Consider the following 18,183-nt stretch of genomic DNA (forward strand, 5'->3'; position numbering starts at 1 on the left):
CTGGTACCCGAACCAGAACTTTTTGTAAGTGTTCTGCCGAACCCCCCGAACCTGAACATCCAGGTGTCTGCCAGGGATAAGGCCAACTTATTACTTGAAGTCACTGAGAGCTATTGAAAACATGGTATTTATTACCCTAGCCATTATATGCACATGGACAATACTAGTTTTAATATTAAAGCGGTTATTAAGAACTTTAATAGTTTTTGTCCTTATAGGGTTAATGACTTACAAGCATTTAGTTGATAACTCCCTGCCTGTTCTGCCCAGCGATGTTTTCTGCTTGCTCAGGTATCCATTCTGCTGCTTCTTTACATCTCACATCAACAAAGCTCATACAGTCTGTTCTTCCAATGGGCGTAACTGACAATGCCATTTTGATTGACAGCCGATTCCCTGCAGTTAGGTAGCAGGGAAAAGGCGGCTGTCAATAAGTATGACACTGGAAGAAATGCCCAGCTTGCACAGCAGAGTGGAAGAGAGGATGCTGCTCTGTCAATGTGGGGTCACCGGAAATAGGAGATTTGCTGGCAGGAGCCATCTGTGACCACTCTAAGCCTGGGGAGATCGTCACTGGGCAGAACGAGCAGGTAGTTGGCAATCTGCCTGTAAGTTCTTAGCCTCATAGGGAAAAGTCCTTGATAATTCCTTTACTTACCTATAGAACTTTGACTTTTACCACATCACCAACAATAGCAACCACTTTTTGTGTAGAACCATAAATTATTAAGAATAATGCACTGATTTTTACCTCACATTTCCTCACGCATTGCTTTGACATGACGTTCCACTCACCCATACATGGTTGCATACACTGAAAAAAAGAAAGTTGCTGAAATCAATAGCTAAAATACAATATTTTATCATATTACTATGCCTTCTTACGTAACTTTAGGCACTGTGTGCTGCGATGTGGCTCTTGACAGGTTACTGATTCATATGGATACTGGGAAAAAGAATCTTTGTATACCTCTGTATAAAATCAGAAGCAAAGAGAGACAAAGAAGGGCCAGCAGAGTGTTTGCTGAGGTTGTAAAAAGTAATAATATGGTAGTATACATGACGCCATAGTGGGAGAAAAATATGAGTTATAGGGCAGCAAAGTGCCCCCAAAAATGACTGTAATTTGTGAAAAGTATTAATAAAAATCATATTTGACTTATGCTGTGTTCACATTAGCACTAAAGGCTCTGTCAGGATCGATGAAGAAAATGGCGCTACATGTACTCAAGGAGCTGCATTCAAAACGACTAACATCAAAGCAGAACCTGACAAAGGCCATTATAAGTCAATGCGCTTGTCAGGGGGCTGCTGGTGTATGAAACGCAATGGATCTTACCCTGCATCTCTGTTCTTATTGAAATCTGACTTAGGTTATGTACACATGGCATCTTTTTAGGTGGATTCCACCTGAACCTACCTGAAAAAGTCCCCAAGAAACATTAAAAATAATCAAAATATACACTGCAACATCAAAGCATCTTGCTGTCCATCTGTTCCATCTTTTTTAACTTTTAACTTCTTCAAGCTTCGATAGGCATGAAGCGGCTAGTACAAGTGACCTGACCATTCTTCTGGCAGCTTCGGCAAAAGATGTCAAGAAAAATGGCAAAGCAGACGCTTCAGGAAAAACACTGTCAGCGATTTCCAGAAATATCTTCGGCTTCAAAACCCATGAGGTTACGCTGGCATTTGGAAGAAACCATGTGCAGATACATTGATAATGGATTTTTTTAGGTTAAAAAAAATCACTTGTGAATGTAGCCTGAAGCAGAATAGTTCATCTTCTTCTGGAGCCAAACTTTTTAGTGGATTCTTCCATTGTTTCAAGCACCTCAATTCACAAGCACCATGGCTAGTCTCCATGGTTAAGTTTGTTGTGATAACCCTTTTATCTGCCTCTGGGGTTTTAAGCTGTAGTCACTCTGTTTCAGACCACAAGAGATAAAAGAGAGAAGCCTCATGTAACATATCCTCTGAGCCCATCAACAACCAGTGAACTTCTATACATGTCCACTACTTCTGATAAGAACAGATATTTACTTGTCACAGAAATTTTTCAAAGGACAATTACCAACATAATGAAACATGATGTGGGGATTAGAAGCAGATTTGTGCTCTATATTGTTAGCGCACATCTGGTCAGACACTCTTAATGTCTGCATGGGGAGCCACACTTACAACCATTAATCAGGCCATGCGCTAAAAACATACAGTTCCATGTGTCTCCCTGTACCTTCAGGTTATCGTCAAAGTGGAAGTGATGACAATATAAAGCTTTCCATGGGGTCCTCTTTATTTGAGAAGCTCTGCAGAAATGATTGTACCAGATTACATATCCTTGTACAGCCAAAATATACTAGTCATCTTCTATACAAATTGCCCACTGGTCAGTGTCGACAGCCATCTAAGCAAATATTATTTTCATGTGGTAAAGGACCAACACAGCGAACATTGCAGGAGATAATGGGGTTTTTCCAGACTTACCATATTGATCACCATTCCTCAGGGTAGGTAATCAATATTAGATCAGTGGCTGTCCAAAACTCGTAAACCCCACTGAACAGCTGTTTTCAGCTCTGAGAGCAACTGTATGCAACCAGAAAACAAAGCAAAACATTGCTGATCTGTTTACTGCGTAGTCACCGTTTCTGGGTAGATCAGTTCAGCTCATATTCCCCTCAATATGACTAAACTATGGTATCAATATCCTAAACCTGAAAAACGCCTTTAGTCCCTTGCAGGATCTTCATCACTTGGCCATGCTGGAGAGCAGCCACAAAGAGTATTTCTTGCTGTGGAGGAACTGTCCTGTGCGGCACTACAGAGACTACCCATTGACTTTGTGGCACTACAGGAAAATACTGAAATTACTGACACATTTCCCCACAAATTGTAGCCAATTATTGGTTCCCAGGTGGAGGACACTATCTGATTCACTACCTAGATAAAATTTAAGATAAAAACAAAATGAGCAAATACCCTGCAGTAAGTAAATACATAGCAATAGTACATGAGAAAAACATAAGTTATTTAGTTAACATTGCTTTGATAAAAAAAGTAAAAGCCATCCCACAGCATCAGGATGACCCTAATCGGGGTGGTCCTAATCTCTAGTATTAAAACCTTACCATTTGTCAAATTAGGTGAAAGTAAGAGACGAGCAGGACAAAGGCCCCGACGTGGTGGAATGACTTACGTTTTTGATTATAACAATGTTAACTACCGTATGTTATTTTCATGCACTATTGCTATTTATTTACTTACTGCATCATATTTACTCATTTTATTTTTGCCATAGGTTTTGTCTGTTTAGGGACGAAATGTAGACATGCACCTACATGTTGCATGCATAACTAATATTCCAGTTAATTTCTTTTGGCTTTTGCTTTAGGTTTTTTGCACTTTGTACAAATAAGGACATGGCCTCCCTTTTCTTTGAGCTGGACTTTATGTTTATATAGCTTCCATGGCTGGGTGTCCAATAGCCGGGGCTTCGAGGCCTTTGGCTTTGATCCTGTGTCTCCTCTCTTCCTTCAATTGCCGTCCTCCTTCCCTGCTTTGTGTGGATGACGAGTTCTATGTCATCCATACAGTGTCCTCCTCCGTGCTCCTGCGCAGTCGTGCCTCTTTCTGCCCTGCTGAGGGCAGAGCAAAGTACTGTAGAACGCATGTACCGGGAAAGGCCAAAGAGCACTGATGACCCGGAAGTAAAGCTGGTGTATGAGCACATCAGCACTTTGCTCTGCCCTCGGAAGGGCAGAGAGAAGAATGCCTGCACAGGAGAGCGAAGATGGAAGAGAGGAGGCGCCAGATCAAGACTAGAGAAACATATCACACTGCTCCATGCCGTCTGTGAGCATAATAAAAACTATTTTTTTATCTGCAGAGGGGATTGGGGAATTTTTTTTACAGCATTCCACTATTCACTATCCTTTATCTCCTCCCTCATCTAAGTTTATCACCCTACTTGTGCCCTCCGTTCTGCTCATGACCTGAGACTAACATTCTAACATTTTCAATAATCCGAACCTCGCACTCCTGTCTCCAAGACTTCCCACATGCTGCGCCAATTCTTTAGAATGCGCTACACAGGACAATTCAATTAATCCCCAATATCCACAGTTTTAAGTGTTCCCTAAAAACACATTTCTGTAGACTGGCCTATCGCCTCACCGAGTCACCACACATCTGACTATCCCTGTTTTGTCCACATAACATTTTCTTGTTGGCACTATAGAAATACAAATTATTATTATGCTGCTGTAAAAAAAGGTTCTAATAGTGGTGACTGGTGACAGGTTTCCTTTTAATGTTTAACTATCACTTCGGTATGACATTACATTACTGTTTGTCAAAATAAAATGAGCAATCTAGGCAGGATTAATAGTCAGACTAAAGTTTAAGTGTAAATAAGGCCTTAAACCAATCATCTAAAATGCTGTAACATTGTTGAGACAGTCGTGTACTTACTTGTGAACAGCGCCGCTTATTCCCACACCATGACAAAATGTCATCATTCTAGGATAAAAAAAGAATATAGAATACATGAGCTACGAGATTCTTTCCACAAAATAGTAATATATGCAGAAAAAGAAGGAACGAATATCTCAAATTTAGGGTTCTTTGTACCGTCTTAAGGCTACGTTCACATTTGCGTTGTTGTGTGTTGCGTCGGCGACGCATCAGCGACGCAACGCACAACGCATGCAAAACGCATGCAAAACGCATTGTTTTGTGATGCATGCATCCTTTTTTTGCATGATTTTGGACACAAAAAAAATGCAACTTGCTGCGTCCTCTGTGCCCTGACGCGTGCGCCCAAAAAGACGCATGCGTCACAAAACGCAACACAACGCATGTCCATGCGCCCCCATGTTAAATATAGGGGCGCATGACGCATGCGGAGATGCTGCGGCGCACAACGCAAATGTGAACGTAGCCTTAAGCCCCCCATACACATTAGACTAATGTTAGCCTCATCTGCCGGTATCGACAGGCTCGGATGACACTAATGAATATGGGACATCGGTCAATTCACTGTTTGGGAGGATGTCAGTTGGGCACGTCCGATGATCGCTTTGTTCTCCCAGAGATAAACCGCTAGCAGAGATGTCGGCACATTTCCCATTGAGAACACAGGAGCGCTAAGCCAATGAGCATTCCTGTGTATAGGATAGCCGGCCGAGATGACCGCTATCTAATGTGTAAGGCCGGCTTTAGACATCTGGAATCAGTTAATAAAAACTTGTATAAATTTATCATACAGTGCATTTTACTTAGAAAATATATTATTTCTTTTCATTCAGTTGTTTTTGACAATTCCCCAAAAGAGGCAGCCATATTAGTTGTCAATTTTGAAATCAAACTCTCAAAAGCTAATGGTAAAACAGTCTGTATGACCGTAAATGCTAATTTACAATCAGTTTCTGAGAGATTCATTCGTAGGCAACAACTACTATGGCTACAAGAATGTAACGATCTAAATATACTGTATATAAATCATAATTCAACTATAATTACCAAACACTGGCTCTCACTCTAAACTGCTCATAAAGCCTCATTCAGATGTCCGTGTTTCGCATACCCATCCGTTTTGCATCCATTCTGCAGATCAAACTCTCCCATTCACTAGAATGGATGACACTCGGCGGCCATCTTTGCATCATACCTGTGCAGTTAAGTTTTAACCTTTTTCCTTTTTTTTTTTTTAGAAAAGTGGATAGCAAAATTATGGTAATATTTGACACACTGCCCTAAAATGAAAGAAAAGTTAATACACCGCACTAACTAATGAAAAATGCACCTTTTTTTGTACGCCAAAAGATATACATGTGAATGAGGCTTTATTCATAGCCTTGTACAGTACATTGGGCACAACAGAGTCTGTGTGCTGCCACCACATGTGGCACAGAAAAGCATCACTGGCTGGTTACAGAGTCATTAATGTTATGCAGTAGAGGCAATAGCAAACTCAGAATATTCATTGCAGAAAGTTCTGAGAATGGAAATTAGTTCCATACATCAGAATGGAGTCATTCATGCGAGGATAGTCTCATCTGATGAGTGGGACAGTTGGTGAATGTTCTGCATTCATTCTGCAGCATGTGAACATACCTTTAAGGTGGCCACACACATCAGACAGCTGTCAGCAGAATGGGCAGATGTAGCCGACTTTACTATAATGTGCATAGGGCCATATGCTCTCAGTGCGGTAACAGTGCAGTTCTACCACATCAGAAAGATATGCTGCTTCTTGTTTTTACTTTTCTTTATTATACCATAGTGCATAGAAGCAGAATCAGTGTTTTTAATATTGTATTGCATCCATTTTTTTTTTAAATGCAAATACTGATTGAACTGATGATTTGGTTCCCACAAGATATTCGGACCGCTCTTGGCCATGCAGGTCAATGAGACCTTGGGGAACATCAGACCGCATTCGGATGACATCAGAGTGCAGTCCGATTTCGACTGACAGAATTGGAGAAGATGAAAACATTATTTTCTCTTTCTTCTCCTCATCTGAGAAAATTGGATCATACTCTGATCAAACTCTAATCAGAGTTTGATGAAAGTGTGATTTATACCTGATTCTCTCAGATAAGAGAATATATGCTCATGTTACTTTCATATGATACAATGGGACAGTAAGGCAGGATTGCTGTGCTTTACCATGTTTGCAATCACACTATAACTTATCTGATTGCACTACATAAAACTAGCAAACTTCCAAAACTGCCATTTTGTGATCTTAAAATGTGACCATCATTTTAGTTTTTATTTCATAAACTGAAAATAAGCAACTTTGTAAGACATCTTATCCATGGCTATTATGGTGGCTAAAATAAAGTTTGGAGGACCATGGGGAGTGCGTTATAATCTATGGAGGACCATGGGGAGTGCATTATATTCTATGGAGGACCATGGAGAGTGCGTTATAATCTATGGAGGACCATGGGAAGTGCATTACATTCTATGGAGGACCATGGGGAGTGCATTATATTCTATGGAGGACCTTGGAGAGAACATTATATTCTATAGAGGACCATGGGGAGTGCGTTATAATCTATGGAGGACCATCGGAAGTGCATTACATTCTATGGAGGACCATGGAGAGTGCATTATATTTTATGGAGGACCATGGAGAGAACATTATATTCTATGGAGGACCATGGGGAGTGCGTTATAATCTATGGAGGACCATGGGGAGTGCATTATATTCTATGGAGGACCATGGAGAGTGCGTTATAATCTATGAAGGACCATCGGAAGTGCATTACATTCTATGGAGGACCATGGAGAGTGCATTATATTCTATGGAGGACCATGGGGAGTGCATTAACATCTATGGAGGACCATGGGGAGTACGTTATATTCTATGGAGGAATATGGGGAGTGCGTTATAATATATGGAGGACCATGGGAAGTGCGTTATATTCTATGGAGGACCATGGGGAGTGTGTTATATTCTATGGAGGAATATGGGGAGTGTGTTATACTCTATGGAGGGTCATGGGGAGTGCATTATATTCTATGGCGGACCATGGGGAGTGCATTATATTCTATGGCGGACCATGGGGAGTGCATTATGTTCTATGGAGGACCATGGGAAGTGTGTTATATTTTATGGAGGACCAAGAAGAGTGCATTATATTCTATGGAGGACCTTGGGAAGTGCATTATATTCTATGGAAAAACATATGGTAAGTCAGGCGGCCCCCATACACAATAGATGGCCGGTCAGTCCTACGGAAAAAGACATGTTCTGCTGACATTACACTAATGGGTGCGGGGACCATTAGAATCACCTGCTGCATTATAAATAACATGCATATTGTAGTGACACTCAAACTTTGCCTCAAAGTAAATATAGAGTCAAAAATAAATACTATGTCAAAATATTTATTGAAGCCCTATAAATTTCAATCTATCATATGTAAAAATTTGCAAAAAAGATCTGCTATGCCAATTATTAGAATCTGTTTTAACACCTCATAATAATGGGACGACTGTTGCATTAAATGAAAAATCTTAGTGAATAGAAAAGAACAAATATAATAAAATATTAACTTGCTGTAGACACATTTGCCTCTAATTTATTACAAGACACAAAACTCAGGATACTTCTGCATGGATGTAAAGCAGTCTGATTATTTTTGTCTCAATTTATTATTTTTTTTCTCATTATAGATTTCTTGTAATTGATTTTTTGGTCACAACATTCAAGGTTACAATTCAGAGTATAATAAACTGTGTTTCAATCATGGAAAAGAGCCGTCGATCCAGTTACCTGTAGGCTGGTGAAGGTGGCGGACAGCTGTGTGATGTGTAGGCTCAGGCAGCGTGATGTGCATCTGGCTAGTATTATTTTCTGATCAGTATCTCCTCCATTCTTCTTCTCCACTCTCTTGCCTGCAGCAACAATCGCAATGCTATAGAGAAGAACCAGTACAAAGTCACCATTCAGTAATGCTTTGGCCATGGTAAGAGGTGAATTAGGCTTCTTCCCAGTGCTGTTCTGCTCATGTGTATCATTCTGCAAGAAATGTGTATCTGAGAGGGTGATCCTTCCAATTACTTAAGACACTCCCCCAAAAAGTCTCCTCTAGCTTCAAACAGGACCCCCCACCATAATTTCTGTAACAGTACAGAATTATCCCCCGCTGATCTCTGATTGCTACAAGTGGGATCTCCATTGTATGATGTCAGACCAGGTGACAGAACATTTCTCCTGTTACATTCTCTCGTAAAGTGGCTAAGCACCGAAAGGCTTTCTAAGCATTTGCAAGTGGCCAACAAGGAATAAGCACTTAAAACTTGTCTTTGTAAGATTTAGCAGTGTAAAAAAATGCTATCGATTAGGTAAATTCTCTTTTGTTTCCAAATAACTTTCTGATCTCCTTTTGGAATTTATGGGGCTCATTTATCAACCAAGCAAAATAAAGAAATCAGTAAGAGAGGCATATGTTTGAAAAATAAGTGAAATATTTCACTGTTCATTTCTCATATTTATTTTTACCCTAATGAACAGATGTTTGTAAGCAATTTTTCACGTGCACTTGTGAAAGGGCTTTCTTTTTTATCTACATTGGTTTGTGTTGCTAAAGCATATATTACATAAGAAATAACGCTCCATTAAAAAATAAAACTTTAAACTTTTTTTAAATATTATTACGAAGAATAACTTTAAAGTAGAACTTATATTTGTGTCCTTTATCATCTAATGGTAATTTCGATATGTAATATGGATTACTACTACCCTCCCTGAGAAGGTCAGAAAATACCTTTGTGGAATACTATTTACTCATTAGTGCTTCCTCTGTAACTGAGGCTATCGGCCAGCCCCGGCTCCTTCTGCAGACCACAGGCTATAGCTGCTTTTCCATTTCACAGCATTTCATTGAGCAATGTGTTTACAGAGACTGAGAGGGTAGAAGTGATAATGAAAGGTAATATAGGTGTTATGGGTTCACCTTGTGAGGTGGATCCTCTCTAAGCCCAGGTCCGAATGGGCACAGAGGTCCTAAGCGTTGATGCAGCAGATAGGTAAGGCATATGGGAAACAAGTACTAGCTTGTACTGCAGCCATGTGCTATGAGAAAGAGAGGTATGGCTAGTATCACACTCATTTTATAGGAAAACTTTTCTATGTCACAGATAGAAAAAAGAATGTAAAGTATTCCTCCAGGTACACAGAAAAATTACTATACTGCAGGAGCCTGCACAATATTCAGTATTCTAATATCCTTACATTGCCGATTTGGCTCCTAAATAGTGGCTCAGAGTGTGTGTGGGCAGTGTTCTCTCATATTGGAGAACAAAGCTGTGGAGACAACACAAATTATAGGTGGTACCTGCTGCTGTTTTGCCAATGCTAAATTTCTGATGCAAGTGATTTTGAAAAATGATTATTGTCCAGGCTACTTCATTATAATCCTCATGGGCAGATCAGCAAAGTGGCCACATCCCCAAAATATGCCATAAATGTATGATAAAGGTACCATCTTTGGAACCCTGAACTATCAGGACAATGTGGGTCCCCCGATCCTCACCCTACTATTGTATATTCGAGTGGTTTCTAGGTTTTAGCCAACCTTTACTAAGATGCAAATACATGTACATTAGGCACTTCTTCCTTGGATCGTTTGTTCTTTCTTTCCTGACTGCCATATCAGTTTATTAGTTCCACAACAGATCGATCATGCAGGACACAAAGCGGAAAAACAGATAATTTGTAAGAATTTTCACCCTATATGAGCTGTCTTTTTTGATCTGTTGATGGAATGAGATTGATGGAGATTTCTTAGTACACCCCAGAGCTGAGACACAACAGAGGATGTCTCAAAAGTCCTGCCTATGAACCTGTGACCTTTTTAACTAGCCCTCATCCCATGCATTATCACATGCGATTAATATCTTGCCTCCTAGAAATGGAGCTGTCCACTCCTGGAGAACATCAAGTAGCAGTTTCGCACCATCAAACACCACACTGACTAACAGCATTTTAATAGCAGCTAATAGACAAGGTGTCTTGATCCTTGACATCTTTAATAGTTCTTATGTTAGGAGTGCATTCTAGTAACATGTGTAATGGACATTAACCATTTATTGCCGGATGCTCTATGGTAATTGTGTGAAATTAGGCAACAATATACCACCAGAGCCTCCTCATAATTTCATGCACAGACGTGACATTTTTACTCACTTACTGTTTAAGCTAGCATTTTGCTGCTGCCTGGTAAATGTCAGCAGTTTCAATTTGCTTTATTCTTATAGTGATTTTCCTCATAATTGAACCAGGTATTTCCTAACCAAAAAAGTGATTTATTTTACAAATCTGCCTAATGGATATTAATAGCAGGTTATTTTTTTCAAAACAACAACAGAAAAGCCATTTTTTATCTCAATTACTAAAATATGTAGCCTAGTATCCATTGTTGATCAGGCCAAGACCCCTACTCAATAGTTTTAATTTGCATAATTTTAACCTTTTAAGTACCCTGAAATGTTTTCGCTTTTGCTCTTTTGTTATTTCGAGCCATAACTTTTATTCTTCTGCCGACACAGCTGTGCGATGGCTTATTTTTTTGTGGGCCTAGTTGTTTTGAGTAACACAATTTATTTTTAATATACCGGTATACAATAATATGCTAAAAAAATTGGGAAAATAATACCAAGTGGGGTGAAATTACACAACTGATATTTTGGTGTTGCTTTTACAGCATTCATTGTGGAGCAAAAATGACATGGCAATATGTTTCTGAAGTCAGCCCAGTTATACTAAAATTATAAGGTTTTTTTAAAATTATTTGATTGGTTTAACAAATGTAAGACCTTGTATGTTCATTTTGCCATTTTCTGAGACCTGTGACTATTCTTTCCCATCCATGGAGTGGAAGAATTGTTTTTTATGTGTTCAGCTGTGCTTTACATTGATTTTATGTTATGGTTCATATGAATGTTTTATTGTTTTTATTGTATTTCTTTAGGAAAGTGCAGGGACAAAAAATATGTCACTTCTGGTGATTCGATATTTTTCTTTTTTGTGTTTAACATATGATTTAAATAATCTTATATTTTGATAGATGGTAATTCAGACATGACAATATCAAACATTTATTTTTTATTTATTTTTGAATGGAGAAAATGAGGGTGATTAAAGTGATTTAAATCACATGTTTATATTTTATTTATAAAAATAACCCATTTTTATGCCTCCTATGGAGACTTGAACCTGAGATCTGCTCAGTATTGTAGTATAGTAGTGGTTGCAGTTTTCCTATGAAGCCCAGCTTCTGGCTCGGCTTCATAGGAGGAATAAGATAGCAGATGCTGGGGCTTTCAGCAGGCCCCCAACTGCCATGATAACCCACCGACTCCTGCAATTTAGCATAACCCATTGGCTCCTTCAAAATCACACCTCTTAATAAATTAGACACATCTTAAAAGTGGTGTGCGCCTCTGTATACTTCATGCGATCCTTGGATCAAAACCAGAGATTTCCACTATTTTCTATGGACCACACTGCTTATGAAAACTCATGGACATGTAAGTGCAGCGCCCCAGAGTCCTGGTCGTTGCAGTACTGTGGCTCCGCCACTATGGGGAGCTACGGTGCGTCCGATGGCACTGAAGGAGTTCATCTGATCAGGTATCACAGACACCAATACATTTCACAGCTGGGCCTCCGGGGGGAGCTAAGGGTGCTATTCATTAGGCCACTCCCCACCATAGTGGGTAAACTGGGGGTCAGGCAGGAAGTTAGATCAGAAATCTGACTGGATTGGACAAAGCAACACCTAGTGGCAGAGGGTGTTGTGGAGGAAGAGACAGTAGGGTCTCTGTCAGGGGTGGGATCCTGACAGAGGCTTGGCATTGGAAAGAACGTAACGGGTCCGCGCCAGCTCCGGGAAGCGGCGGGGCCCCAAGACAGGACTAGAAGCGAGATAGATTGTGCTGAGTGAGAAACGAGATCAAGCGATAGGAGAATTCCAGTAGGGGTCGTGCTGTAAGACCGGAGCAACACCCTACTGAGGCGCACTACCGGTGGCCGGAACGCCGAGGGAGTATTATAACATTCAGCTTCAAGCAATACTCTAAACAGCGGCAGGACAGTCAGTTTAAGGCGGGCTGTCTAACACATATCACCTATGAAGTCTTGGGAGGCAATTGCGGGAGAGGGGCGTCTCTAGGGTCCCGGAAGAACTCCAGGCCTACCCGACAAACGGGTGCCGTTCTAACTGTAACATCAGGAAGGGACGGACGATTAGAAGAACATCATTTAATCGAGTTGTGAGGGAACTTAAGAAACAGACACAACAGTTGTGGGGTACTTTCCGTAAGCACAGCAGGGAAGGACTACAACACATAGCGCTAAGAAGGAAGGCACCGATTTCCACCTGTGAAGAGAACTCTGGAGGTGCCATTGGACCGGCCGGACTTGCGCAGCTTGGTGAACCGTATTCTGGACTGAGGACTCAGAGATCTCCAGTAAAGAGGTAAAGAGACTGCAACCTGGTGTCCTCGTTATTTACCGCGACCTGCACCCCACAACTGCACCGTTACAACACCACTTACTGCACCGGACGTCCCCCACTGACAGACAGGGCCACGGACCCCTAGGCCCTGCGGCGGTGTGGGGGCGCTCCATAAGGAGCGCATTGAGGTCCGTATATGGACTGTGAAATATGCTTGTGTGAAGCCAGCTTTAATTGAATTTTTTATTCTAATTTGAAATCATGTTAATTTACAGCTGTGCTTGAATGAATTATTAAACACATATTTATCCACATCTAATGCATTCCAACACAATCAGCATATACAGTGCCTTGAAAAAGTATTCATAGTCCATTAATTTTGTACATTTTTTCACATTACATCTACAAAATAAAATATATAAAGGAAATTATAGAAATCCAAACAAAAGTCGACACTCACTTCTTCCATAAATACAAGACTTATTATATCAAAAGTTGAAATGCAGGTTGGTCACACAGTGGCACAAAAATAGTAAATGGTGAAGAGGGAACACATACAGACTCCATGAAATGCCAGAGGCTCAAACTAAGGACCATGTAGGTCAGAAACATGTTGCCTGTAGTCTATATGTTGTTCCCTATATTACTGAAAAGTAGTTTCGGGCAGGTGAGCTGATTTCTCTTTTCTATAGATTTAAAGAGAAAGATATATGGTCTTCTAAATATTACAAAAATATAAATCTGAAAATTGTGACATGCATTTATCTTTACCCCTCCACAGTCTGATACCCCAAAATAAAATCCTGAGTGACCAATTGCCCCCATAAGTCACATGATTAGTAAATTGAGTCCACCTGTATGTAATTTAGTCTCAGTATAACTACAGCTGTTCTGTAAAGGCTTCAGAGGTTTGTTTGAGAACATTAGGGATTAAACAGCATCATGAAAAGCAAGGAACACACCAGACAGGTCAAGGATAAAGTTGTGGAGAAGAGTAAAACAGGGTTAGAATATACAAAAATAGCGCAAGCTCTGAACATTTCCTAAACTGACATCCCAAGCAATGAGGGCACTTAGAGAAGCAGCCAAGAAGCTCATGGTCACCCCGGAGTAGCTGCAGAGATCCACAGCTCAGGTGGGATAATCTGTCTACAGGACAACTATTAGTTGTACATAAATTTGGCTTTAAGGAAGAGTGGTAAAAGAAAGCCATTTTTGAAAGCAAGCCATAACAAGTCCCATTAGCAGTTTGTAATAAGCCATGTAGGGGACACAGCTAGCATTTGGAAAAAGGAGCTCTGGTCAGATGAGGCCAAAGTAGAACTATTTTGGCTAAATGCAAAGCACTATGTGTGGTGAAAACTAACATCATCTTGAAAACACCATCCCTACTATCAAAAAAGAGTAATAGCAGCATCATACTGTGGGGATGCTTTTCTTCATAAGTGACAGCGAAGCTGGTCAGAGTTGATGACATGATGGAAGGAGCAAAATACGGGGCAATCGGGGAGGAAGACCTGTTAGAGGCTGCAAAAGACTTGAGACTGTGAAATAAGTTCACCTTTCAGCTGGACAATGACCCTAAACGTACTGCCAGAGCCACAATGTAATGGTTCAGATCAAAGTATATTTATATGTGTGGATGACCCAAATAAGGTCCAGACCTAAATTCCATTGAGAATCTGTGGCAAGACTTAAAAATTGCTGTTCACAGACACTCTGTCTAATCTCACTGAGCTAGAACTAGTTTGCAAAGAAGAATTGATTAAGGGATTGATTAAGGGAGCTTAGTCTCCAGAAATGCGTTGAGATTCTTACCCATATGGTTTGTGCTGAAGTTTGTATCCTCCATGTTTAAGTTTGTAAATAAAGAAAACTTTTTCACGGATTCGGTGAAGCTGGACATTTTCTTCTTTTGGATTCCACATGCCTGGACACAGCGGGTCCATGCTCCTGAAACTCAGCTTATGCATCATGGGTGAGCTGGTTTATATTCCTTCTTTTCTTATCCAATATACAAAATAGATATGACTTAGATTAAACTAACATGATATATCCGATGGAAAAGCATGGAATGTGAGCACCAGCTGCAGCGGGTCCACGGGTCAGTCAGTGACCATTAGACATCAAGTTAAAGGATATTTGTAGATGGTTTCCGCACTGCTATATGAACTGAGACGTATATTCTGGTATAATGAGTGAAAAGATAGTGGTTTATTTGGCACTTTTCGAAGTACAAAATTACTTCTTCCTCAGGATTGCAATAATTGCAGCGAAAGGTGGTCTTACAAAATATTGACTCAGAGGAGCTGAATATAAATGCACACCACAATTTTCAGATTTATATTTTCAAAATATTCCGAAAATCATATATCATTTCCTTTACACTTTACAAATACTTGCTACTTTGTGTTCGTATGTTACATAAAATCCCAATAAAATACATTTAAGTTTGTTGTTTTAATGTGAAAAAAATGGCAAAAGTTCAGAGGGTATGAATACTTTTTCAAGGCGCTGTATATGAAACATATCATTGTTAAGAAGTCGTATGCAAGTTGTCTACTGGTGTTTCTGCTTTGAGATTGAGAACTTCCTTTAGAAAAGTCTTTCTCAACAAAGGTTTTCTAAAAAAATTTCCTGATCAGACAAAACAATGATCTGATCTGAGTTCTAAATAAAAGGATCATGCATGGAGCTGGTATATCCTTAGTTGCATTAGCACAGGAATCTCACTACTTGAGTTGAAGGTTTATATTGATTGTTGCTTCAAGGCAACCCTTTAACTGAGAGTATTCAAAGGAGCTTACAAGAAAAAAATAAAATAAAAATGCCTATGAAAGTTGTTTTCAATCCCATGACATTGTTATAAATATCTTATATATTAACAAATGAGTATTATTCACCTTACAATACCCTCCTCTTTTATTTCTGTGCTAATTCTTACCTTGTCCAAACCAGAGACAAACTGAGAACAAAAAAGTCTATTAGGGAATTAGTTTGGGGAAAAAATATTTGGAAAATGTCTTTAAATCCCTATGTAGACCTCCCCAAACTTAGGATACACTGCGTATATTCACTGCATAGAATTACTTACAATGTGAGAACATTTAGTTTTCTGTGCAGTCTCCAACATCTATATTTGCAAAAGAATCACTATATCCACATAAAAATGAGGCTTTTCATAGGTTTATTCATATTTACAAAGCTCTGAATGAGAGTTATTAAGGTGAACAAGCCATAGATGAATTTAAGAATTATGATTAGGGATATTTATATTAGTTCTGCACATAGACCTCGTATAATTAGTGTGATTAATCATTTGCAAGAATTCTGACATGCTATTTCAGCGTAAAAGGATGGATAGGATAAGTATGTGTGGACATTGAGTTCTGCTCATTAAGTTTGGTGCTTTGCATTGTGTGATCATTTGGGTCTAATTGTTTTCAGATGTCTGTGTCCTTCCTGAGAGGACATGATTGATGGCTACTAGGCCACATATGAGAATGACATTTGAACCTGCGAATAAAAGCAAGCAGCCCAGATGATCAGCTGATATTGCTGTAGATTCATTAAAGTTTAATGCAGTACTTCACGGTGACCATTAAAATAAAAGGGAAAATCATGTCATAGATTGGTCTCACCAAGTCTACCAGCGTGGAAGCCATCCTTTGCAGTGACTGTGTATTGTGACATAAAAAATGGTGGAACTTGTAGAATCGCCGCTTCTTGAGTGAGATTGCTGGCACAAGAAGAATTTCATTCAAAATGGCCTCAGTCAGCTATATTCTCTTGTTTCACATGGAATTAATGACATTTTCATGCCACACTCTTAAATTTTTTACAGCATCCAAAAAACCCACATGCAGAATTCTTCAATAGTGGGCTACTAACCTACAGTCCAATAATGCAAAACACAATGTGGTCCATAAAAGTTATGATGATGGTGTTTACAGTTCTGTATGAATATCTACAAGTAGCCTCTTCAGGCACTCTACACAATTTAAAACTTTAGCCCTTAGATCACCTGTCAGAGGCCACTCACTCAGCCAAATCAAACCTCTTGCTTTGCACTGATAAGGGTCAAACCCCACGTATCTGCAACTGGAATCATAGAATCATAGAATGGTAGAGTTGGAAGGGACCTCCTGGGTCATCTGGTCCAACCCCCTGCTCAAAGCAGAATTCACTAAATCATCCCAGACAGATGTCTGTCCAGCCTATGTTTGAAGACTTCCATTGAAGGAGAACTCACCACCTCTTGTGGCAGCCTGTTACACTCATTGATCACTCTGTCAAAAAGTTTTTTCTAATATCTAATCTGTGTCTCCTCCCATTCAGTTTCATCCCATTGCTTCTAGTCTTTCCTTGTGCAAATGAGAATAAAGATGATCCTTCTACAATGTGACAGCCCTTGAGATATTTGTAGACAGCTATTAAGTCTCCTCTCAGTCTTCTTTTTTGTAAGCTAAACATTTCCAAATCCTGAAAAAATGTTCCTCATAGGACATGGTTTGCAGACCGGTTACCATTCTGGTCGCTCTTCTCTGAACTTGCTCCAGTTTGTTGATGTATTTTTTAAAATGTGGTGCCCAAAACTGGACACAGTATTCCAGATGAGGTCTGACCAAAGAGGAGTAGAGGGCAATAATGACTTCACGTGATCTAGACTGCATGCTTCTGTTATTACATCCCAGAATTGTATTTGCCTTTTTTGCTGCTGCATCACACTGTTGGCTCATGTTCAGTTTATGATCTATTAGTATACCCAAGTCTTTTTCACATGTACCACATTTCCTGGTATAGACATCAAACTCACCGGCCTATAGTTCCCTGGGTCTACCTTCTTCCCCTTTTTGAAGAGAGGAACAACATTTGCTCTTCTCCAGTCTTCTGGAGTTTCTGGTTTGGCCTCTAATCCTATATTATGTGGCAAAGCTCATTAAAGGGTTGGCATTGACTTTTGAGTGCTACTGGAGTACCTGTATTGTGCCTCTCTGAAGAGGCTATTTGCATATTTAATTTCCCAGAGGATCATTGCATGGTTTATAAATCTTCTTATGCCATGTTTAGCTCTCCACAAGCAAAACAGTCCTCTTAAGGGAAGAGTCACACGGCCTTATAACTCAGGTGAGGATCGGAACACAATGCTCGGACTGACTTTTCCTGACCTGAGTGCATTTCTATGCAGCTGTCTTGCTTGGGT

At 39.8% G+C, this 18,183-nt stretch overlaps 1 protein-coding gene across 1 annotated transcript in view; it reads right to left on the reverse strand.

Annotated features, from left to right (window-relative positions):
* Positions 1-8,357, reverse strand: part of LOC143803989 (anosmin-1-like) — a 52,277-nt gene extending 43,920 nt beyond the window's left edge. Inside the window, exons 1-4 of the mRNA XM_077281739.1 lie at positions 8,294-8,357; positions 6,353-6,525; positions 4,474-4,521; positions 752-814 (exon numbers count right to left, since the gene is read on the reverse strand). Coding sequence (XP_077137854.1) covers positions 752-814; positions 4,474-4,521; positions 6,353-6,525; positions 8,294-8,357 — 348 coding nt within the window. The remainder of the gene's footprint in view (positions 1-751; positions 815-4,473; positions 4,522-6,352; positions 6,526-8,293) is intronic.
* Between the last annotated feature and the right edge of the window lie 9,826 nt (positions 8,358-18,183).

This window comes from Ranitomeya variabilis, chromosome 2 (genome assembly GCF_051348905.1).
Source record: "Ranitomeya variabilis isolate aRanVar5 chromosome 2, aRanVar5.hap1, whole genome shotgun sequence".
Classification (NCBI taxonomy): domain Eukaryota; kingdom Metazoa; phylum Chordata; class Amphibia; order Anura; family Dendrobatidae; genus Ranitomeya; species Ranitomeya variabilis.